General features: G+C 36.0%; 1 protein-coding gene across 2 annotated transcripts in view; it reads left to right on the top strand.

Annotated features, from left to right (window-relative positions):
- Window positions 1-25842, top strand: part of LOC106870618 (uncharacterized) — a 72636-nt gene that overhangs the window by 6659 nt on the left and 40135 nt on the right. For both annotated transcript variants that reach the window (XM_014916761.3, XM_014916752.3), the window contains exons 3-12: window positions 593-660; window positions 1655-1722; window positions 3438-3612; window positions 4836-4907; window positions 6584-6699; window positions 10253-10376; window positions 12804-12921; window positions 15837-15942; window positions 16307-16535; window positions 22881-23044. In XM_014916761.3, coding sequence (XP_014772247.1) covers window positions 593-660; window positions 1655-1722; window positions 3438-3612; window positions 4836-4907; window positions 6584-6699; window positions 10253-10376; window positions 12804-12921; window positions 15837-15942; window positions 16307-16535; window positions 22881-23044 — 1240 coding nt within the window. The remainder of the gene's footprint in view (window positions 1-592; window positions 661-1654; window positions 1723-3437; window positions 3613-4835; window positions 4908-6583; window positions 6700-10252; window positions 10377-12803; window positions 12922-15836; window positions 15943-16306; window positions 16536-22880; window positions 23045-25842) is intronic.

The following is a 25842-nucleotide window of genomic DNA, read 5'->3' as shown; positions in this document are numbered from 1 at the left end:
TAAAAATAAATAATCATTGCATCAAACTATCAAAGTTACAAGACAATGCAGGATTAATTCAAAACAGTGTGAATAAATAAGCATTACATCCATTAGTAATTTAAGTGCTAAAGGGTTATGTATAAACATTTCTTTTATGTATTATAAAGAGTTGAACACAATGCTTCAGAAACAATTAATCATTTAAGACTCTATAGTTATAAAGAATAAGTTGGTAAGAATGGTAAGTTTTACTATTGAATCCTTTTTCTAGAGTTTAGCTATTTAAATGACTTAAGGTGAATCAACTTATTTAGACCACAAGCTCACTGAGTGCTGAGTGTTTTTATGTCATGTATCATCAATACCAAATCTACATGTGATTAAGGCCCCAAATTGTAATATGAGACCTGTAGCCAACATTTTTCAAGACTTAGATATAAATTATTGTGAAATATATATTATTAAGTCATTAAACATATTTTTTCCTTTAGTCAATTATCGTCTTCCAAAAATTTCAAACTTCGTGAAAATACAGGTTAGCTATCAGTGCATTTTCTAAAATAACACTTGTTCTTTTTTATTTTATATATATATATATATATGTTTATAGGAAAGCTACTCCATATGATCTAAATACTAAGAAAGAATGCTTTGAAATTATAAAGAAGTTTATTGAGGGTATGCTGCCTTACTTTGTTGTTGCTCTATTTGTTTTGTTTTTTTCTTTTGTCTCATTCATTTTGTCATTGTTTCAGTTAGCTCTAGTTTAACAAGTACAATTAGAAGTGTGTGTGTGTACGCACATGCAAATGTGAAAATAGACCACCAAAGAATCCCATTTTCTGGTGATAAATATTAAACTATATCCATAGATATAGATATAAGACTGTGACTGATGTCAGGCAGATTTAGAACGTCTATATTTAACTGGAAGTTAGATATATGATCTGATTATATAGTTTAACAAATTTCTCTTTTGGTTAGAGATTTGCAGAGAGCAAAATTGTTAGAACATCAACCTGTTTGTGAAAGGGTCAACAGTTGGTAGACTATCTCCAGTACTTTGCTGCTTCCTTACAAAGACACTTAACACTCAGAGTGTCAAGCACTCTTTGATACAATCAGGGAAGTTGGGGCACCATGTACTTAACCAATACTTTCATTGGACCTCCATAGGGAGAAATGTTTCTCACTAATTAATGCCATGATAGCAGAGATAAGCAACAGTATTCCATGACACTTCCCAATGAAGGAAACTGAAAGAAAAAGTTGCAGTGAGAAATTACATTTTCTGACAATAAATGATCATTGAAAAGTAGAACAAGTCACTTACATAGCTCAAGTTCACAATAAAGCATTGAAGTATATCCTTTAACAAGTGCATTATTTTATTTACTTCACCCTTTCCAGTTGATAAATTGATAATGACTGTTATTTGATTGGTGATCAGTTAGGAAAATAAGCATATTATTAAATAGGGGCATGTAAAAACATTCATACAAAATGTCTTAATTTGTAGAAGTGTGTAATATTTATTACCATAGATCAGAATGAATGTAATAAGATTAAAACAACTCTTTAGTTAATGTTAAATAACAATCTTCCTCTTTTTCCACTTGATCTTTAACTCTTGCTATTATGACTCACAGACAAACCATAAATTATTTTCTAGATAAATATGATCAAAGTCATGTTGAACAAGTAAATTTTGATAAAGATGATGAAGTAGACCTTGCTAAGGTAAGCTATTTAGGGATGTCATAGGTATTTATACTGTGTGTCTGCACATGTTTTTCTACAAGTCTCTAATTTAAGATGACAATCTTAAAATATTATTTTTATTGCTTAACAAGTATAGTTTCACTGATGATTTTTCTCTATAAATATTTATTTTATGAAAAATTACTTTTGTTGTCTAGGAAAGAGCAAAATGCCTAAAATGTATGAAAACTTCCTTGGAAAAGTAAGGCATTTTTCACAATACCCCCTTTAGTATGATGATACTAGATGGTTAGATTTAAACTGATATTCACTTCTGGCACCATTAATATTCTGTGATAGACCACTTAATTTTTCAATTGTTATTGTTAACATTCTCTCATCATCCAACAATTTATAAAATTATTTGGTCCTTTGTAGAACATGCCCAGACCTAACTACATTAATGTTTCAGAAGTTGTGATCTTTGTCTCTTGGAAAAGTATAAAATAATATTACAACCTTTTGATTGGAAAAATTGGGGAATTTCTGCAGACATTTCTTTTGATATTTATTGAGGAATTTTCCACTTCAAACAAACTAAAATAGTTTTATTTCCCACCTTATGGATTTTCCAAACCTTGAAAAATAGTCACATATTAAAAAAACAAAACAAAAAACTATCAGTTATTCATCAATATTAAAACTACATTAACAATAGTTATTTCCTTGTTTTGGTTATCATTATCATCATCATCATCAATGTATATCTGCTGTCCATGCTGGTGTTGGTTGCACAGGTTTACTCACTTAGATGGGTTGGAAGACTTTATTATAGCTTGTGTTTCATTTTGGTTTGGTTTCTACTGCTGGTTGCCCTTCCTAACACCAACTGCTTTACAGAGGGTACAAGGCAGTGGCGGCTTGTATATAGGCACTGCAGAACTACAGCATCCCCTATTTCCACTTGATATTATTGATAACATTCAATATAATGAGTCCTTTTTTCTTTAATTCTTTCTTTATACTTGTACATTATATAATCCTCAAGCTTTATGTCAGTAGCCATCCCATAGTTTATGAAAAAAACAAACAAATCCTTGTATAGAACTCTGCACTTCACAGTCAAGTGATGCAGTGTTTGGCTGTTGTGCGCATGCTCACATGTCTGAGATAGGAAGCTTCATGCTAAGGAGAGACAGCACTGTCATTCATGCAGTGCTGGTGAAAGGTAGTGTTTCTTTGTAACTCCATGTGTGTTGTGCTTAAAAACATGTTTATATTCTTGAATGTGATGAAGTGTAGAATTAGATTATTATCCTGCTTCCAGCTTAAGGATTTGAAAAATAGGGCAGATTTTACCCCTTATTTTGTGATTTAGCAGTGATTTTTGAAAAACAAGGGGGAATTCGTGGCGGTGTTCAGTGAACAAATTAAGCACACTACCCAGCAGTGGCTAAAACATAAACCAATCAAGTTTATGTATAAATATTCTTTTTATATGTTTGTTTCCTTTTACACAATATTAAAACAACAGCTAAAATTTTCTGAAGCAGCACCCCAACTAATTTTATCTCCAATCCGCCACTGGTAGTAGGTCCTTTTTATGTGACAGTAAAAGTGCTGGTGTTGTAAAAGAGAAATGGTGGCCCCAGTACATTTGGGTGTGTATTAGTTATAATAGATAATAATATATTTCAAGTGTATGTTGTTGTTACTTCTGAAGTTCATTATGTTCCCTATTTGATTTATTTCAGATTGCTATCCTTATGTTGAGAGTTGGGCTTGAAGGGGAACATCAAGAAGACTTCATAAAGGCAGCACTCTCATTGAATGAGCAGTCACAGCTAGAAGTAATGAGCATCCTGAAAGGAATTTTAAATGGTGCCTCAGCTGATCTTCAGTTAGATAAGCTCCTTATCAATAAATCTTGTGAGTAATTTGTATTCGCTTTTCATTTTTGGATCAATTTCATCCATAAATGTATTTTCCCTCATATCACTTTTTAACCTAGATTTAGTCCTCTTTTCTACTATGATTGAATGGATATAAACCCAGAAAGGATTTCTATGATTCTATGATAAGAATAATGAAAATTTGTTGATTAGGGAAGTTAATAGGCAGGTTTATTAGCTTCCCTAAACTTCTGTTGTAAACTTCCATTATTTTTAGATATATAATCTGGTTGTGTATGAAGGTGCATGACTCAGTGGTTAGAGCATCGGGCTCACACTCATGAGGTAGTGAATTTGATTCCCAGACTGGGCTGTGTGTTATGTTCTTGAGCAAGACACTGTATTTCACATTGCTCCAGTTCACTCAACTGTAGAAATGAGTTGCAACATGGCTGGTGCCAAGCTGTATTGGCCTTTGACTCTCCCTTGGATAACATTGGTGGCATAGAGAGGGGAGGCTGGTATGCATGGGCAATTGTTGGTCTTCCATAAAAACAACCTTGCCTGGACTTGTGCCTTGGAAGGGAACTTTCTAGGTGCATCCCATGGTCATTCGTGACCAAAGAGGGTCTTTACCCTTTACTCTTTATAATCTCGTTGGAAAATTGATAAATATCTATAACTTCAAAATAAGATGATAATTACATGCAGCAGAAAAAGTTTATAGCCCCTATAACTATCCTATAATTTTGTTCTTCATGTGCTAGAAATTAATTGAAGAGCAGTTATACTTTTATTCTCTGTCAAAATATTAGGGAGAAAAGGGCTATGAATGGTGAGGGTATAACTACTAACAACATACAAGAACATCTTGTTCTTATTACAGGTAGTAAAGATTGAAAAGCTTCATGTATTCATGGGAGCAACACAGTTGATCAGCTTAGTAGAAACAGTAACCATATCTCCCTCAAATCATAACCTACTGTTTTGAAAAACAACATATTGAATAATGTGGGAAAAGACACACTATATTTAACAAAACTGATGAATTGATTATGGCTGGAATGTCTTTGATCATAAATCTATGAGACCAGTGCTGACCTACAACTCCTATCAAGTGTAATTTTATGTCTAGAAGGAATTTATATGGATAAAAGCATTTCTTGTGTTCTTGACCAACATTGTACAAGACGAAAACTATTTATTGATGGTATCGAATTCATCATTTCTATCTTAATCTGTCAATTTACACTTTTCCAGTGGAAACATTTGATTCTGAGAATTCTTCTGAAAATAGTTCTCAAGAGAATGCTACTGAACAATCTCCATCAGGTTGGTTTACAGTTTATTCTATAAGTTGATTATGTATCATTGATGTTTAATGCTGTGAAATATTAGCAGACTTTAAAAAAAAATTTTTTATCAACACTTAACAAATCAAAATACAGTTTGCAGAATTCTTGAAACATATATATGACTATTTGGTAAGTGTCTTCTACAATAACCACAAGCACCAAAGCCTTGTGAGTGGATTTGGTAGATGGGAACTGAAAGAAGCATGTTGTGTATATATCCATATATGTGCACGTGTTTATATTTATGTGTGTGTGTGTATGTATATATATATATATATATATATATATGATGCCAAAGCAAGAGTATACACAATGGTCGTAAATGAGTACCGCTGTCAGACAAGTGATGTTTTGTTTCTAGTCATCTGTGAAAAACATGTCTGACCAAAGGGAAATTTACTTGGCTTGGAAACAGGTGAGTGTTGGCAACAGGAAGGGATCCAGCTGTAGAAAATCTGCCTCAACAGATTCCATCTGACCTATGCAAGCATGGAAAAGGGGATGCTGAAATGAAGATGAAGTGAAATAGAGGAGTGCTCCATCCCTTTCTGTACTATCATTTCTCACTTCTTTCCTGACCCACTCCTACTTTCTTTCACCTTCCCTCTGCAAACTGAGATACACCATTGACCATGCCTCCACCATCCACTGCATTCACATCTATCCCCATCTGTAACCATCTCTTACTCTCCTTTTACACTCTCTTGAACTTATCTGTTCATCCAGTCCTGATCCTCTGTCCCTATTCTCTTATAATTACCTTCTTGTACCTTGAAGGTATGCCCTGACACCTCATCACTCTCATCTTTTCTCTCTTTCCAGCTGGGCTAACTGTATATCTCTTGTACAGCAAGACACCTATTCCTCTCCCTCTATCATACTTTAGTCTCTCAAAATTTGACATAAAGCTACCTCTCTTAATACAACAGCTCTACTCAGTTAATGGGGTCTCATTTAGTGAGTTACTTGGTGATTTCACAAGTGCTGGTACCATGTCAAAATCACCCAGTGTACTCTCTAAAGCAGTTGGCATTACGAAGAGCATCAAATCATAGGAACCATGCCAAAGCAAGCATTGGAGCTGAATGCAGTTCTTTGGCTTGTCAAATCCTGTCAAAATGTTCAACCTATGCCAGCATGGAAGACAGACATTAAATCATGATGATAATGATGAAATATGTATCTATATATATATCTGTCTGTCTATCTGTTTATCTCTCTCTCTCTCTCTTTATATATATATATATATATATTGTCCATCTTTCCAAGCTTGCATGGGTCAAACAGAATTTGTTGAGGTAGATTTTCTATAGGAATAGTTTCTCATAGCCACACACACACATGCATGCACACACAAACACACACACATCTATCCATCCATATATATGCATGTATGCATATTTGTTTTACTCTGACATTTCACTCCATCAGAACTACAAGTTCTGTTCATTCAGATATTAAAGAGAAACTCAAGAGTAGTGGTGGAAAGCATCATCTTTAGAGAAATATATAATATCTACTATATGTACTGCATATTCTACCTCACATTTGTGCTCTAAAGTGCACACACACATATGCATTTATATATATGTATGTGTGCGCGCGTGTGTGTGTGTGTGTGTATGTATATATATATTGTTTTTACTTTTTTAGCTTCTGGTTCGGAAGAGTTACTACATGATGCTTCATCAAACTCAAATTCTGGGAGTGGTAACATCTCACGATCACAAGAGAAAATTTCTTTGTTAACATCTATTAATATGGAAAACGTAAGTCTTTCAGTAAATCTGATTATTTCCATTCAATTATTCAGTATCTTCTTTTGTGGTTATTCTTTTAAAACGTTTTTATCAGAAGGACTATTTTAAAATATTGTTTCTCTTATTTCATTATTAGTTGTTACACCAGAGCCCAGATATTGTGTGTGTGTGATTAAGGTGGTGAGCTGGCAAAATAGTTAGTATGCCAGGCAAAATACTTTGCAATATTGCATGCCATTATGTTCTGAGTTCAAATTCTTCCAAGGTTGACTTTGCCTTTCATCCTTTTGAAGTTGATAAAATAAGTACTAGTTGAGCAGTGAGGTTGATGTAATTGACTTACCCCCTCCTCTGAAATTGCTGGCCTTGTGCCAAAATTTGAAGCCAATATATCTATGTTGGTTGATGTTTTATAAATCTTTGGCTACTAGGGACACCACAGAAAACGTACATTTTTGTATAAGGTCATCTTCTAGTTTATACTTGGAAAGATATGACTTAAGTAATTATTGCTTGCTAAATACTCAGCAATTATTATATCTTCCCAACTCTCTGCTTTGCAACTGGGAATTTTAAAATCTGGTATATGCAATGGAGGCAGTATTTAATTAAAATAGCCAACAATGTATCATACTTAATGTATACACAGTCAATAGGCTACATGGCACCTACTTCAAGCTTGGTGTACAAGGGAGTTAAATATTTGGGCCATGGTCACAGCATAACACCATTAATGAATTATGAATTGTCAGCTGATTGGCTGATTAATAAGATGACTGATTCTCACTTTCTATGTCATATATGTACGTATATGTGTGTATGTATAAATAACTTTAGCTAATTGTAAAAACAAAGGTAGTCTCTACATGCATGCACACTAGGGATACAACTTTTTTATTTTTTCTTCAAAAAAACTTTCCTATACCATATTTAGATGAGCTTTTATGCATAAGTAACTAAAGTGAACTCACTTTTGAGCTATTTTTAAAAAAAGTTCACCCATGAATCCATGTTTGTATTCTTATGCAAAACTTGTTTGAATATGGGCAAGGTTGCACTCTTGGCCTTCAACAAATTTTTAGCATTTATAGGACTTCAGTGGTGATTAAATTGTATTACTGAGTCATCATGCTTAGTCATGAAGCAAATAATTAAGTTCTTCTTTCACTTTCACCCATGTTGTTTCGGTTTCAGTGCAAGTTCTGCATTCAAGAAAAGCTTTGAAGTTATTCAGAAGAACAAGGAGAAATGGAAGAGAAATCTGGCGCAGTTTCAGTTCCATTCATCTAGAGGTCATGTGCTTGTAGAAGCCGCCTCACTAGCCAGCAGAAGCTGAATGCCACTCAAGGAGCAGATTGTTGGTTTGGTACCAGTTTCTTGGGAAATCAATTAAAAGCAGAAAGGAGAGAGTGGCAGAGTTATCAAGAGAGCTGACACTACTGTGGCGAGATAAACTGAATTTTCCAATCATTTCTGAGCAAGCAATACAGTCCAAGCTAGAAAACGTGTTTTATTTGTATGAGAAATGTGCCAAGAAAGGAAAATTTGAACCATTAGAAGAACTGTTCAATATCACCAAGGTCCACGATGAATGGCTCAATGCTGATGACAAAATGCTGTACTCCATCCAACTCCAAAGCTGGCTGTTTGACAGGCAAAGCTGTAAGCAAGCACACTATCCATCCTTCCAAGATTCTGAAGCAAGCACACTATCCATCCTTCTGATTCTTTATTAAACCCAACAGCCTTGGCTACTGACAGTGACTCTGAAGAAGAAGAGATTGAAGAGTACAGTTATGGTGAAAATGATAGAGTTGATCAAAATGATAGTGATAGTGATGACACTTATTCCTCCACAAGAAGGCACAACAAATCTGCAATTGGTACGAGACTTGTAACTGGAATAAACGTCTCCACCAACAAAGTTGCAAAAATCTGCAAACAGTTGTCAGAGGAGAGCATTGATATCCCAGCTCCTAGTCAGCGAGGCATTTACAAGACACTCTTCAAGAAAGCTAGTGAAATGAAGAAACACTTGATTGATACACTATGCAATCAGAAATGGAGCCTGCATATCGATGGTGAACATATTGACGGAAATGAATATCAAACAGTTGTCATCAAGAATGAAACAAGTGAAATCAAGCTGGCTGCTCTGAAGCTGTGATGGCAAGGCTGAAACTATTGCAGAAGGATTGAAAAGCATCTTGGATAAATTTCACTTGTGGGCCACAGTCTCAATGATTATTGCTGATACGACAAGTGTGAATACAGGACAAAAGAGTAGGGTAGTGGTTAAACTGCAGAAAATGTTCTTGAGCAAAGGCTATGAGAAACCACAATTCGTGAGTTGCTAACAGTATGTCTTGTACAAAATCCTGCACATTGTTATGAATGAAGAGCTGGCAGGAGCAAGCAACTAACCCAACATATAATATTTTTTTGTCAAAGAACTCATGACAAGTTATGAAGAACTCCAAGGCTCTTTCCAGAACGGAACTCATGTCTGGCTAGAGAGATGATATGAAGTTTCTGTTCCACTTAACCTGTGCTTTCAGGTCCTGCCATGAAAATGGAGACCTACCTTTCATCAAATTTTAGAAAATTACAAACATCAGTAATGCCAGATGGAATTTGCAAGCAATCTTAACCCTTCTTGCATTTTCCCTTATGCCACATGTGAGAGAAAGATTGCAGATGGTCTGTCAGTTCATCTCATATGACTGGGCAGAAAACTGGTTCAGTCCAAATGTATAGAGCTGAAGATTATGCAGAGCTATCTCAAGCCTTACTACCCTACAAGACTGCTTTGAAATGCTTGACAAATTATTGGAAACAAGAGTCATCAAAACTAAACATCAGCAGAAGCAATCAATGATGTGAACGAGCAATTAAGGTGATGCAAGAACTACACACCACATGCAAGAACAAAGCCAACCTGCCATTGCATTTCATTTTCTCTAATGACTTGCTGCATCTTGACTATTGACTAATTTGACTTTATATGACTTGCTTTCTTTTTATTGTTCTGGAATGCAGAATACATTTCTTTTAACAGTTATGGATTAAACATTTTGGATCTTTTTCCCTTTTATTCATATTATTCAACCAGGGTTCTAGTTTTTGGAAATCCACTCAAATGCAACCAAGTATAAAAATTTCGAAGTTAGTCATGGGTGAACGTTTTTGATCAAATACAAAGAAAACATTGATTTTTCATTGTTTTGTAGCAAAAGCTCATTAGAATATGACACAGGACTATGGAGTTGCAAAAAAGTTGTATCCCTAATGCACAGACACAAAACACACACTCTCTCTCTCTCTCTTTCTCTCTCTCTCTCAACATTGTTTGTGAACACTAACAGTCAGTCAAATGACATCAAAGCACATTGGTTTATGGAAAGTTAAAATATTCGTGTTAGCTACAACTAAGTAAAGTTGACAAAATACAAACCATTGACTTAGTGATCAGTATGCCAACACATTTGACTCCATTGATATTTGTGAACACACTAGAAAAACTTGTAAAATTATTTATTGTACAACTTTTTGCAAATTTTAGGAAGAAATTGAACAGAAAAATATGCTTCTCAGGAAACTGAATGGTAATTTGAAGCTTGAACGGCATCTTCGCTCTGAAATGGAATATGATCTTGAAGAGAAGAACAAAACTATTCTTTTGAAAGGTAATATGCCCTATGTTTCCAAATATATAATGTTGTTTATCTCCTGGTTACTCCTGATGAACAGACTCATGATTTAAAGGTATTATAGACTTTATCTTCCAGTATTTTTGTATATCCATGACTAAATTGTCTAATATGTTCTTCCATTTTTCTGGTGATTTTGATGGAGAACTGGTTGCTATTTCTAGCAGGTTGAGCAACCACATAGCAGCTTCCATGTTGACTTATGGATGTTTTAATATATAAAGGTGTATTGTGAGAAATATGAAATTTCATTAAGCTTTCCATCTGAAACTCTTGATTGTCAAACATAAACACTTGTAGATATTTTTGATATAGTAGAAATCCAGGGAGATTTCATCAATTCACCTGTTTTCCTTGGTTTTCCTTTACTACAGGTTCCTTCCACTTGGATCACTTGACTCTTTTTCACACAACTTTTGTCCTTCAAACACATATTTATATTGATTCCATATTCTCTCTTGCTTGATTCCTCTTATGCTAAGTTTTTTTTTCCTTCAGCTTACTTATGCTCTATCATTCATACACACTAGCATTATACATCCATGCTCACTTCATCACTTTCTAGCCTTCATGCATTCAAGTCCTATGTTTGCTGTTGTTTAACACCTCACTTCATATTCAGTCATCATACCATTTGCCCTTCCCTCAGAGAGAGAATTCCTTTGTTGCCAGCAGAGATGCATTTTCTACCTCATTGTTTCTCTGGTTATTACACTTTTGGGAACTCTCTCTCATCCACATCTAATTTGGTCACCCAGATAACAGAATCTATCCACTACTTTTAGGGGGCCCTCCAAACATTTCCAAGAATTTTATTTCATTAATGTTCTTACTATTTGCTACTGAACAACTACTACATGTAAAGTGTTTTATTTTTTGACAGCCTGCCTGTGATCTCATTACATTTCTTATGCACCCATAGTTTACATTGTGTAGGTACTCTATATGAACTTCCTACTCACTCCCTTCCTTTTGAGCATGGCCACTTTCTAAAGCTACATCCTGTTTTCTTTCTTGTCAAATGAAATTTTTGTCTTCACTAGGTTTACTTCAAAACATCTTGATTCTAGTCTCTGCTTCCATGTTTGGAATTTTTTGTCTAATTCTTCAACAGACCTTTAGCTTCATCTATGAACTTGGTTACTTATATGGCATGGAAATTGGGAAACTGCCCTTATGAGTGCACATTTACACTCTCTTACATTAAGTGTATCTTGTGAATCATTTGTTGAATCAGTGTATCTTGTGAATCAGTTGTTGTGCCTCAGTTTAGCATGTTCTGATAGAACTCTCTCTGATCCACACTCTATCCACTCTGGTGTGCTACACGCTTCCTCCTCTACATCAACAGCCTATTTGCTCTCACCTACAACAATAGCCATTCCTATGCAGGTGACACCATCCTACATTCTTCCCTAAACTTCCACATCCAAAGATTATTGACATGCAACTTAGAACCTAGGCCTGGCAATCATTAATGATCTCGCTTGGTGAATGAATATCCTCAACATAGCAAAGACTGCATCACAAAGCTGGCCTCCCTCTTCTGTGCAAGAAAATACTTCAGGCCCTAACAACTACTAACCCTCTTCAAAGCTCAAATGAAACCCACAATGGAGTACTGCTTCCATATTTGGAATGGTACTAGTGTTACACATACAGACATTCTTGACTGTATCATAAAAAAATAGCCATCCAACTGATTGGCATAGAGTTGACTCAACAACACACTCCGACCTCTGGCTCACAGTTGTGTTGTTCCTTTCTCTGGCTTTTCAGTTACCATTATGGTGACATCTGCACCCTGGTACTAACTGATCTCATACTACTTCTATTCAGGCACTCTCAACTTATTCTTCTCACTTGTTCATAACTTATATCATAACCTATATTTTGTCTATTATCCTGGGCATTGCACTAACTACTATGGCTAGTTTTTATATTTCCCTTGAGAATTTCACCCATCTGGAAATGCCATGCCCCTGACAATAATTATCCTTTTGCCATCAACTTGTAACTCTGTTTATCTCACTTTTAGAGTCTGAGAATACCATGGATGCAATCCTTTCCTCCTGATCAAACTAATAAAAAATAAAGTAAAAATAAACTACTTGAGTTATAATGTTAGTGACTGAGTATTCCACAGACACTTGTACCTTTAACCTAATCCTCAAATAGAATCATTTGTAACAAGACTTGATCTTTGAATGCTAGGCAGTCAATCTAATGGCTTTCCACACATTTTGTCTCTAATCAATTACACTCATATCACTTTGGTTAGTTCTAGGCTATGGTAGATGCTCCCTCTTGAACATGTACTTATTCTCTTCTTATTTGTATACAGACTTTTTTACTTTACCTATTTCTATTTCTTTGTTTTATTCTACTTTCTGGATTCTTTAGATGACAAGATCCAAGAACTGAATAACCAAATTAAAGAATTGAAGAAGTTGCAAAACAAATTAGATGACTACAACAACCTTATGGATCAATATGACAAATTAACTGCTGTTGCTGATAAGTATGTGAAGTCAACTCATTTCATAAACTGTTGTTGTTATTCATCATCATCATCATCATTATCATCATTTAACATCCATTTTCCATGCTGGCATGGGTTGGATGGTTTAACTGAAAACTGGTAAGCTGGGGAGCTGCCAATCTGATTTGGCATGATTTCTAAAGCTGGATGCCCTTCCTAATGCCAACCATTCCAAGAGTGTAGTGGGTGCTTTTTATGTGCCAGTTATGAAACACTGGCATCAGCCACAACTATGATCTCACTTGGCTTGACATGTCTTCTTCAGCATGGTATATTGTCACAGGTCTCGGTCACTTGTCACTGCCTCCATGTGACCCAAAGTTTGAAGGGTGTTTTTATGTGTGAGGTATGCAACACTAGCATCAGCCATGACTATGATTTCACTTGGCTTGAAAAGTCTTCTCAAGCACAGCATATCACCTAATGTTCGAAGGGTGTTTTTAAGTGCCAGTTAAGTGACACTAGCATTGGCCATGACTGCAATTTCACTTGGGTTGATGGGTCGTCTAAAGCACAGCATATCACCAAAGCTCTCAGTCACTTGTCATTGCCTCTATGAGACCCAACATTTGAAGATCATGTTTCATCACCTTATCCCATGTCTTCCTGGGTCATTTCCACAGGTTCCCTCCACATTTTAGAGATTGGTACTTCTTCACATAGCTGTCCTCATCCATATGCATTACATGACCATACCAGCACAGTCGTCACTCTTGTGCACCACATTTGATGCCTCTTATGCCCAACTTCTCTCTCAAGACACTAATAACATGCATACTGACATCGCTGGATGTTCAATGTCAGTGTGCTTATTATTATTATTATTATTATTATTATTATTATTATTATTGAGTGAGATAGCAGCACATGCCATCAAAGTGACACTGGGGTACAAATATACAAAGCCCAATATACCCTTGATGACTATCCGTCTGATACACAGGCATAGGCATCACAGCCATATGTACATGACATGATGACCTCATGTCAAGATAAACAGTGCATGACCTTGCAGGTGGGGCCCAGCCAGAATTTTTTTCAAGTTGAGTAGGCCATCCTGCTCAAAAGGTCCTTGAATAAGGGTTATTTAAAGATGATGAACAAAATGCAACACCCATGTTTCCAGGAGTGAATTATTTAAGCCCCAAAGAATTCCTCTCAACACATGGCTATGGTGCTCCTCCACTACTCCTGCTCATGATTAGAGATGCACATATTGTCAGCTACCAAGGGACATACTTAACTGGCTGAGGTGAAGTGAAGCAACTGAAAAGCAAATCTATGGTATTGAGCAGAATATTTGCTGTGGCCCATCTTTTACACCAAGACAAAACAAGTACATGATAACACTTCCAATCAATTACGATCAGAAGTCATGAGAACTATTGTTGTTGTTGTTGTTGTTGTTGATGCTGTTGCTGTTGCTGCTGCTGCTGCTGCTGTTGTTGTTGTTGTTAAGGTAGCACGCTGACAGTATTGTTAGCACACTGGATGAAATGCTTAGTGGTGTTTCACCTGTTGCTACATTCTGAGTTCAAATTCTGTCAAAGTCAACTTTGTCTTTCTTTCTTTTGGAGTTGATAAATTAAGTGCCATTGGTATACTGGGGTCGATTTAATCAACTAGTCCTCTCCTCCCAAATTTCAGGCCTTGTGCATTTAGTAGAAGAGATTATTATTATTATTATTATTATTATTATTATTATTATTATTATTATTATTATTATTATTTTCATTTTATCACAAGTTTTGTTGGAGCTCTTGGAGTCTTGCATGTGTAGCAGGCTTACTACCTGCAGCCTACGGTGCCATGCTATTCATTCTTTTCAGTTGACTAATACTTCCCTGATTATTCTGACCATGCCAAGGAGGCAAACCTTTTGTAACAGTTCTACTGGGCATTTTATTCCAATTTCCTTTATATTCCTCTTGATGCCTTCTGATACTATTCTCAAGGACCTATCAATAATTGGCACTATCTTCACCTTCTTCATTTCCCATAGCTGGGCTTTTTCGTACTTAATAGGGTTGTATCTATCTATCTTTTCATCTTCCTTCTTGACTATTTGGAGTCAAAGGGGCATGCAATGTCAACTATATAGCATATGTGGTGCACCTTGTCCACACCACTAGGTCTGGTCTGTTATGCTCTAGCACCTTATCTGTTTGGTTTGGGAAATCTCAGAGGATTTTTCTAGTCTTAATAGTATGTCTATCTTTATAGGGAAATCGCACAAACTCCTGTAATTCTCATTTTCTATCACAAACTCTGGTTCATGTTCATACCACTTTTCTGTTTTGAAGCCACACACTTAGCTAACAACCCAATTCACTCTTTTGCTTACACAGTCATGTCTCCTTTTGTATTACTTCACTACACTCACTCAAAAGGTGATTGATACTTCCATCTCCTTTCCTGCATATTCTACATTTATTGTCTAACTGGTTTTGTCAGTCTTTGCCTTTATCTGGTTTGTTCTAAGAGCTTGTCCCTAAGCAGCTATAGTTAGCATTTCTGTCTCTCATTTTAAGTTTCTGTCCATCAACCAGAGCCAGAAATCTTTACTCATGACATTCTCAGTTAGTTGTATGAATTAACCATGTAGTTCCATTTTTTCCCATCTGTTGTACCTCCTTTTCTCTTTGAATTTTCCTACTGTTTCAGTCAATATTTTGGTTATCTTTGGTTGCCGGTTGTATTCTTTTTTAACTCCGCACAACGTAATTTTTTCGGATCCATTATCACAATATCAACAGTGTCTTCTGTGTTTAGTAATACTGGTTGGAATAGACTTGTAAACACAGGGTTTAACAAATGAAAAGATACAAACATAAAACATCACGCAAGATGTTATGTTGTAATCTTCTCTATATTTACTCTGTTTTTATCTCCAGAATGAAAAGTCAAAGTGATGAACTAAGATCATTGAAGCTGCAAAATTCTTCATTAATAAATGAGAATGCTAAAGTGTATGAAGAACTGGATGAAATGAAGAAAATGGTATGTAAAAATATCTAATAGTTAAGTTAATGTTTTGATTATCAACTATGTTCCATAATGGCTTCTTTTTACTCAGTACATGATACTATATTTATAAAATGAGATTTATTAATTAGAAGATAATTGGCAACTAATCTTGCTAATTCTTATCTAAGTGATGTGAAACAAGTAGGGTTAAGTTGAATGTCTAAGGATGTTGTATCAATTAAAGCTGCACCATTGATCCAAGTGATCAAGGCATTAAACATTGTGATACTTGTTTTGTTAGTCAACATATCTACATGAATATTTATAATTATTTATATAAATGACCCAGAGTTTAGGAAAGGGTTGTGCTGTTACTGTGTTACCTCACATCTTTCAGAAAATGCAATTGGAGGTAGCTCAGTTAAATCGAGATAAGTATCTAGAGGAGCTACAATCAGAAGAAAGGAAATGTTTCAGCCTCCAACTAAATTTGGATTACAAACAGAAAGTCTTGGATGAAACAACTCACAACAAAAAAATTTTAGAAGAAAATTTAGTGAAAATGACAGAAAAGTATGAAACACTAAAAATCAGTTATGAAGAAGAGACATTTGCATTCTGGTCAGGTGATTATCGATTATATTTCTCAATGTTTAAGATCTTTTGTGAGCGAGAAGGAAGTGGGATGAAAGACTGCAACAATTAAGCTTATATCACCCTCATATACAAATGAAAGAATATTTCTTACAAAATACACTCAATATTGAGTCCTCGAAAGTAGTTTACATTCTGGTGGTTAAAAATGTAATTTTATTGTAAAGATTGTTTATTTATAAAAATACCTGTATGTAATTTTGAGCTGTGAGTGTGTGCATGCCTTTGTGTCTGTGTTTGTTCCCCAGCACCACTTGACAACCATTGTTGGTTTGTTTATGTCCCTCACCCCACCGCACCCTTATTTCAATGTATTTACAGACATAGACATGGCTTTGTGGTTAAGAAATTTGCTTCCCAACCACATGGTTTCAGATTCAGTCCCACCATGTGGAACCTAGGCAAGTCTCTCCTACTATGGCCCCTGGGCCAACCAGTACTATATGCACGTACTATATGAATGTAATATATGCACGTCCACAAATTAGCACGCATGTCGCTCCAATTTTAGGACATTGGTAACGATCATAGCTGTGTTTTTGTCAACTTATTTTTCCCAAGGCACCCGTGGATAATGGTAAAAATCGATTTTCAACGATAACTTTTAACAATTTCCATGTCGGTGAAATCCGTAAGTTTGCTAATATGAGTTAAGTCACCTGTCTAGCAATGGCGAGAAAGAAAAACAAAGGGTAAATTTTTAGATTAACACCTGCAGGATTTTCACTAAGAAAAAAGAAAAAAACTCGGATTTTTTGTGTGGAATCAAGTACCCTGACCTCCTAATATGCTGCAAATCCCTTATTTTGGTTCAGAAAAGTGGAGTTGGGTGAGGGGGGACCCCCATCCCGAAACCATTGCAATTTTTTTTTTTCGTTGAATGAATTCCTGTAACCTCCTAATATGCTACAAAACTCTTTTTGGGGCCAAAAAACGTGGTGGGGTGAGATTGAAGCCTCGGAAATTTCACCCCCACTCCCATTGATCTTTTCACCCATACGATTTTCACTAAGGAAAAAAGATAAAAATCGGATTTTTCTTTTTTGCGTGAAATCAAGTACCCCGACCTACTAATATGCTGCAAATCCCTTATTTTCGTTTGGAAAAAAAGGGTTGGGGCGAGGCCTCCCCCCATCCTGGAATCATTGGGAATTTTTTTGTTTTTGCGTTGAATGAATTCCTGTGACCTCCTAATATGCTACAAAACCCTTTTTGGGGTCCGAAAAACGAGGTGGGGTAAGGTGGAAGCCTCAGAAATTTTACCCACTCCCAACATTTTACAGAAATAAATTTTCCAGAGTGTGAATTACATGGTTCGTTTTTAAATATATATATATATATAGTAGAGAATATGACATTGTGTGTGTGTGTATATATATATATATCTATATATAAAAATGAGAATGTGTGTCTGTCTGTGTGAATACCTAAAACTCGTGAACTACACAACCAATTTCATTCAAATTTTACACATGCCTTACTTAGGGTCCCGGTTGTGTTTTAGTTTAAAAAAGTTTTTAACTTCTTGTATAGTTCGAGCCCACAGCAACATCATATCTCCTCCACTATTTAAATATTAAATGTCAAAAGTGAAACAAAAACACTCATGTCAAATACTTTCACTTTAAAAATGAAACTATTCCACTATTTCTGTATCAAAACTGAAACAATCACATTTCGATACTGTAATGACACATACTTTCACTTTAATGGTTTCATTTTCATATTGAATCAACTACAGTGAAACTATGCTCTCACATATATACAGGCATACATACATATATACATACATACATATATACATACATACATGCATATATATATATATCTGCATAAATGTATCCATATACATGTATATATATAGATGTATATATATATATATAGATGTATATATATATATAGATGTATATATATATATATATAGATGTATATATATATATAGATGTATATATATATAGAGAGAGAGAGATGTATATGTATACATGTATACATATAGATGTATATGTACACGTATATGTATAGATATATATATAGATATAGAGCTATATGCATACATGTATATGTATACATATGTGTAGATGTATATATATAGATGTACATGTAATATGTACACATATATACACATATATACATGCATACAGATATTTATACATATATACACCCATACACACACACATACACATGCAAACAAGCACACACATTAGTCATTTGTTTTTTTTTATCCAAAACTACGTCAAAAGTACTGAATGGATCTTTATGAAATTTGGAAATTATATTCTCTGCATAACGGCCATAACCCCCATGAAAATTCATATATTTTTGATGTTGATGAAATTTTAACCATACATATTACACACAAATAAAGTAATATTTCTAAAATTTCTTCTTCTTAGAAGTTACAAAGACCCCTTCATGGGGACTTCACACCTACAATTTAGTCATTTTTCCTAAGCAAAGATGAATACAGTTGTACTATTGGAAGCTATAGGGTCACCCAAACATAACAGATGAGCATTATTTGTAATTCAACAGTACAACAGTGTAAGACTATCCTTTCAGATATACTTACATTGTGATTTCTGCAATGTAGTGCATAAATTGTCAAGTAAATGAGACGCATCTTTGCCTCCACTGATTCACTTGCAAAGTGTTGAGTAAAATTATTTCATTGCAGACCTCCTTTGAGTCTTTTTATTATCACTGGGACACACATAGTCCCCAGTTGGTAACATTGATTTCAAGGCCTTCCCAGATGAGTTACTGGTTGTTCTAAGACATTTATTGATTGTAAATTTTTTCTGCCCAGTTACCTATCGGTATAGTGGTCATTTGCAAACTCCAGAGGTGACACTTTCATTTCCCTTTACTCCAGACATCACACGTTATTTCAATTGGGTCATGCCCTTCCAATTGCTATAGATCCATAATGCATCTTACAGCTGTGCCTGTCACCTGTATGGTGAGGAATCCTACATTGGAGAGTAATAACGACTAGGCTAGGGTAGATGACTGATTATTGTGATCATTCGTCTTTTGGTTTCCTGTAGCTTTGCTCGCTTTTACAAACCCACTGAACATACATATATTTCCTATTTCAAAGAAATATTACACCCAAGTTAAAAAGATTCCCAACACTTCAACTTCTCTGGTTGACATTAACACCCCCACCCCCAATAGGGGCCTTAACTCCCACATTTTTCAGCTCCATGAGCTCCATTTTTCAGGAGCAAAATCCTTTTTACAGGGTCCATAACACTGGAATTTTGGAATGTGCGCATAAATATCAAATATATAAAGATGAGAATGTGTGTCTGTGTGAATCCCTAAAACTCAAGAACTACACAACCAGTTTCATTCCAAATTAACACATGCTTTACTTAGGGTCCATGTAGTGTCTTAGGCCAAAAAATTTTTAACTTCTTGCATAGTTCGAGCCCACAGCAATATCATATCTCCTCCACTATTACATTTGGTCCATCAAGGATGCCCACTCTCACCCCTTCTCTACATACTGGCACTCGAGCCGTTACTGCAGAAGCTGGATGTTTTGAGGGGCATCCCATGTGAACTAGGATGTAGAAGGTTCGTGTCAGCGTATGCAGATGACGTCTCTGTGATAGTGTTGGACATCTCAGTAATCAAGATGTTTAGCACTACCCTAAGGGAATACGAAGTGGTGATAAGAGTAATGATTAACCAGGAGAAGTCAGTGAGCCTGCTGTTTGGCAACTGGAGAGGCAAGTCCATGCAGACTGATAGCATTATGGGGCACTGCATGGAAGGACTGGTTAAGTTGCTTAGAGTCTGGTTTGGTCCAGACCTCTGAGTGGACAAGAACTGGGGTGAGGTGATAGACAGGGAGGCCAGTCTCACCCAGAAATGGGTCAAGAGCAAGCTCTCCCTAAAAGGTCGGGCAGAGGTGGTGAATGCGTACATCACATCTATTATATATACTACCACCTGACTGTCATCCCTTGCCCTGCTTCATGGCTGAACAGGCTAGTGCGCTTGCTCTTCTGCTTCGTGTGGAAGGGAGAGGTACTGCTTGTCAGACAGTCCATTTGCTGTCAGCACCAGCTATGTGGAGGACTGGGTATACCGTGATTGATGATGCACAGACACCTCCAGGGATACCTTAATGGTAAGTGGGTGTGGTCGCTGTTTGTTGGATGCGCTTTTCTGCAACTCGTCTCCTTGACAGAGCTACAGTTCTGGATCAAGTATAGATCGAAGCAGGGCACTTGGCACCTAGAGTGTCTCCAAGTGCTCAGAGTCCTCAGCCAGTCGGGCAATGCATTTGGTGGAAGTTCCACCTTGGAGTTCTATAGGGGATTAGTGGAAGGCAAGAATGACAACATTCTTGGAGAAGTTCTGGGCATTGGGAGGGATCAACTGTCATCCCTTGTCCTGACTGCTGGTTGGCCAAGCTGGTGCGCTTGCTCTTCGACTTTCTGTGGAAGGGCTAGGTACCACTGGTCAGGCGCTCCATCTGCTGTTAACAGCCGCTGAACGGAGGCCTTAGCATGCCGTGGTTGCTGATGTGCAGGCATGCGCTCAGGCTACAGCATCTCAAGCATTTCCTGGATGGTGAGCAGGTGTGGTCACCATTCGTCAGACACGACTTTCCCCAGCTCGTCTCTTTGACCAAGCTGCAAACTTGGATCAAACGCAGACTGAGAAAGGGCTCATGGCACCTTGAGTGCTGTCAAGCTCTCACCACCCTCCGCCGGGCGAGCAATGCGATCAGTAGTAGTTCCACTCTAGCATTCTATAGAGGGTTAGTGAAGGATAAGTGTGACGACATTCTCAGGGAAACTCTAGGCATTGACAATAATCAGCTAAACAGTCTGTTCGGAAGAACTTTCAGGCCAGGGCCCATGGATAACTTCCAAAGGCCCCACGCCTGGTAGTGCTACTGAGGGGCACTGCCTGTTCAAGATAAACTCTGCTGGCACGGAAGTGCCGTCGGCCAGGCCTGCTTGAGGTGCGCTCAGGGCAATGAAACTGTTCTGCACACTCGTCCAGTGCCCAAGTATTGCTGACCTGTGGGTTTATGTCAAACAGCTACTGTCACGTGTCGGACGGATCCAGCTATCAGCTGAATCCATAGTGATGATTGCCCCACCAGCTTCCTTTAACTGGGAGGGCAAAGCAATTTTCATTTGTCTGGTGATGTAGCGAAAGAGTTGATATGGTGAACCCATTTGAAAGGGCGAAAGTCAGACACTCTTTGACCAAGGCCTCATCAACTTTTTCAAGTTCCACTTGAAAAGGAAGGTGAGAGTAGAGAGGGAAGGGCTGTCTTGTAGCAAATTTATTGAAAGGTGGGTGAATGTCGGTAAAATGGCCAGTATGAACGGACCAATTCTGAGGTTACACCTGTAAAAAAAAAAGGAATATAAAGAGAGAAGGGGCTCTCTCCCCATTTGACCAGGCTCCTGTGGCTTTTATGGGTTTTTCTAGGAGTAATCTTTCAAAGCGCTTCCTACTATTGGGAGTTTTACTTGTTATATTTTTCGCTGTTTTTCTAATGTTTACACTGACCTTTCTTTTTCGCAAAACCCTTTGTACTTTTCGTCCTATTTTTGTCCTTACATGTTTTTGATTTATATTAGCCCTTGTGGCCAATAAAACCAGAATTAATTATTATTATTATTATTATTATTATTATTAAGGCAGCAAATTAGCAGAATCATTAGCACTGCTTAGCAGCATTTCGTCCGTCTTTATGTTCCGAGTTCAAATTTCGCTGAGGTCAACTTTGCCTTTCACCCTTTCGGGGTCGATATAAATTAAGTACTAGTCAAGTGCTGGGGTTGATGTAATCGACTTACTCCCTCTCCACAAATTTCAGGCTTTGTGCCTGTAATAGAAAGTATTATTATTATTATTCAGTAGTTTTATTTTTATAACGTGCTTTCACTTCACTACCGAGTGCAACTCTGTGTGCCTTGGGTATGTGCTGTGGTTTGCTGTGGTGCTCTTATGGTTACTGTATTGAAAGTGTTTTGCGTAGGATGTGTGCAGTGCCCAGTATATTATTGTTATTATTATTATTGTGTTATTATTTGCAATTCTTTATTCAGAAGTATGACGTAGAAGTAGTACTGGTGGTGATAAGAGTTTAGTAAAGAAATAGAAGCTTCTGGGCAAGCAGAGATCAGAAATTGTAGTACAATGCATTTTAACAAAATGCCCACTGTGATTCACGAAATGAAAGCATTTGGGAAGGAGAAAACAAGAAGAGATTTGTGGAGGAATGTATATGATGAATGTTAATTAACACCCAAGTTTTTTCTTTCATTTTCTCTTTACAGAAAAACAACCAACTGGAGAAAGTATGAATGTTATAACAGACCTTATAATGACTGAATTAAAGGCTGAACTGGAAAATATCAAGGCAACGTGGATTGCTCCAGACATTTATAAACAATTAAAGATGGATCTTTCAAAAGTAACATCTGAACGAGACATTTTCAAAGTAAAATTCTTTCTGAATATTTTGTTGAGAGTGGGTACAGTAGCTGTTGTCATTGTTACTATTATCGCCATCATTCACCCCTTATAAAACAGACTTATGTCCTAAGACTTTCCAGCTATGACCATCTTTATATACCTTGCATCTGCAACCACATTATTCAGTATCTCCCTCTTTGAAGCTGGTGGAGTTTATTTAAGGGACATTTCACTGCTGTTTCTAGAGGATTGAGTGACCACATAGAGACTCACTAGTTGGTTTGAGTAGAGTCTTATTAATTAGTGTGATGAAATTTGTTTAGATAGTGTTACTTAACAAGCTCTTCAGAATCACCAATTGCTGACAGCATCTGTCTAGCTATTCAAATAATACATCTTGATTAGTTGAAAAAAAGAAGCACAAAATTATATTGGGGTTCACTTCAGGTCAGATTCTGCATATCATTTAAATATATGATGAAAAATAATGTTTATTGTACACAAAAGTATGTCCAAAATTCTTAAAATTTGTCTTGTGCTTCTCTTGAAAAGATATAATCATATCTTTTCTTAGTTTCTAATAAAAGATGTTATGGACTTGATATTATAACTGAATACGCTAATATTCTTTTCTACTCTAGGCACAAGGCCCAAAATTTTGGGGGAGGGGGCCAGTTGATTAGATCGACCCCAGTATGCAACAGGTACTTAATTTATTGACTCTGAATGGATGAAAGGCGGAATTTGAACTCAAAATGTAAAGACAAATGAAATACTGCTAAGCATTTCTCCTGGCATGCTAACATTTCTGCCAGCTTGCCGCCTTTGAATGCTCTAATATTGGTCATTTTGATAACAGTATTGCTTCAATTATTTAAGTTTGTGCTGTTCACCCAAGATAAAATGCACTGTTAAGAAATGAGATAATTTTTGTTGTAATTTTAATATTCATTTTTTTGATGGGTCAGATAAAATTTATTAAGCCAGAATTACTATAGGCAAATTCCCTTCCTGTTGCCACCCTCATCTGTTTCCAAGCAAGATAATATAGACATATTTTCTCTGAAGACTGAAAATGAGAGACTGTTTGTATGAAAGCGATGCTTGTTTATAATTATCCTGTGATATCAAGACAAGGAAACACAACAGAAGACATTTGCTTAAGGTGCTATGCAATAAGGCTGAATGTGAAACCACATGGCTAGAAAATGGACTTCTTGACCACACAGTCATGCTATATGTGTGTGTGTGTGTGTGTGTGTGTGTGTGTGTGTGAGGGGTGGGAGAACATTGCAAACAATAAATGAAATAAATATGAAATGAAAATATCATATAAATTGAAGCTCATTAAAAACTATCTTGTACTGAATATTTAAATTTGTGAACTTGAAATATTCAATAATAAAATTAAGTTCAGAAAATAAATTTTCCTGAAAACTTCTGTTTATTAAAAATTTCACTTGCTTAGTAAATATTTCTGTCAGTAATTTATTATAGTTGTAATATATCTGTAATTTAAACAAACTTCAAGGTTTAGCATGCATGAAATAGCAGCGATCACATAGTTATTATTGTAAGGCTTATAGCATTTCAAACAGCCATACCAACAAAATCTCTTAAATTCTTTAAAATGTTTCAGCTTCAAAGCTGCAGTCATGCTAGGGCATCACCAGTGACTGGGCTACATCATTATTCGAAACCTCTGATATGTGCATTTGGTCAGTGAGGGAGTTGGATGCTGCTGCCCTCATCTGTGTTTCCTGCTGTGAGGGAGGCTCAACTGGAACCCTTGACAGAAAGAGATCCAGTTTTGTTTCAAAGACACTTACATCAATGCCATGCACTTTGGGAGGATATTGAAGAGCTGTGGGCCCTTGAAACCCAAGCTGTTGCAGTGTCTGGTCCTGTATTTTGATGGCAATGCTGGGATCTTTGGCACTATGCAGTGGTGCCCCATTCTGCTGTTTGAGTAACTTTCAATGCCAAAGTTTGGCACAAGGCCTTCCAGGATTTTTCAGTTGTATATCGCTGCATATCTTTCGCACTTTTGTTCTAAGGAGAAGAGTTTTAATTCTTTCAATCTTTCCCTGTAGCTGAGACGTTGCATTGAGACGATTTTCTTAGTGTAGCTTCTTAGTTTTTTTTAAAAATTATACTGGTATATTAAAAAATTTTCATTTTATCAAAAATGAGCCTCAAAGCTATACAGCTATTTTGTCTAATAGCATTTATTCATTCAATAAATAATTTTTTTACATTCCATATATAGAATAAACTGAGTTTTGCAAATAACAAATGAAAACTTGAGATGAAAACATCAAAATGAATATATATTAAATTAACATTAATGAAAACAGAGGCAAAAGAGAGTGAGGTACTGTTGCAAATGAAAACAAAATTTCGCCTACAACAAATAAATATTGTTTATTAAATTTACTCTGCAGTGAATGCAACAAATATTTAAATTTGTGAAAAACTTGTAGTTCAAATATTCAATAACCTTCAGAGATTGAAATTGCAGGAAATTTCTTGGAACATGAATTTATAAAAAAAATTTCCAGACGATCAAACTTTTAATAATTGCTTTTCTATCGTAACTGTTACATACCTAATTAATAAACAGCTTTCTCCATTATAATATAGATAGAAGATAAAAGATATATCATCAATGTATCATATATCTGAAAAATAACCAGTCATTAACTTTATTACTTTAATATATATATATATATATATATATATATATATATATATATATATGTATGTATGTATGTATGTATCTATATTCGGAGTTTCTTTCCTCAGTCAAATTCCAGATTATCT

This window comes from Octopus bimaculoides, chromosome 11, assembly GCF_046866305.1.
Source record: "Octopus bimaculoides isolate indiv1 chromosome 11, ASM4686630v1, whole genome shotgun sequence".
Classification (NCBI taxonomy): Eukaryota; Metazoa; Mollusca; class Cephalopoda; order Octopoda; family Octopodidae; genus Octopus; species Octopus bimaculoides.
The sequence above is the reverse complement of the archived record's forward strand: the minus strand, read 5'-3'. Positions and strand labels throughout refer to the sequence as shown.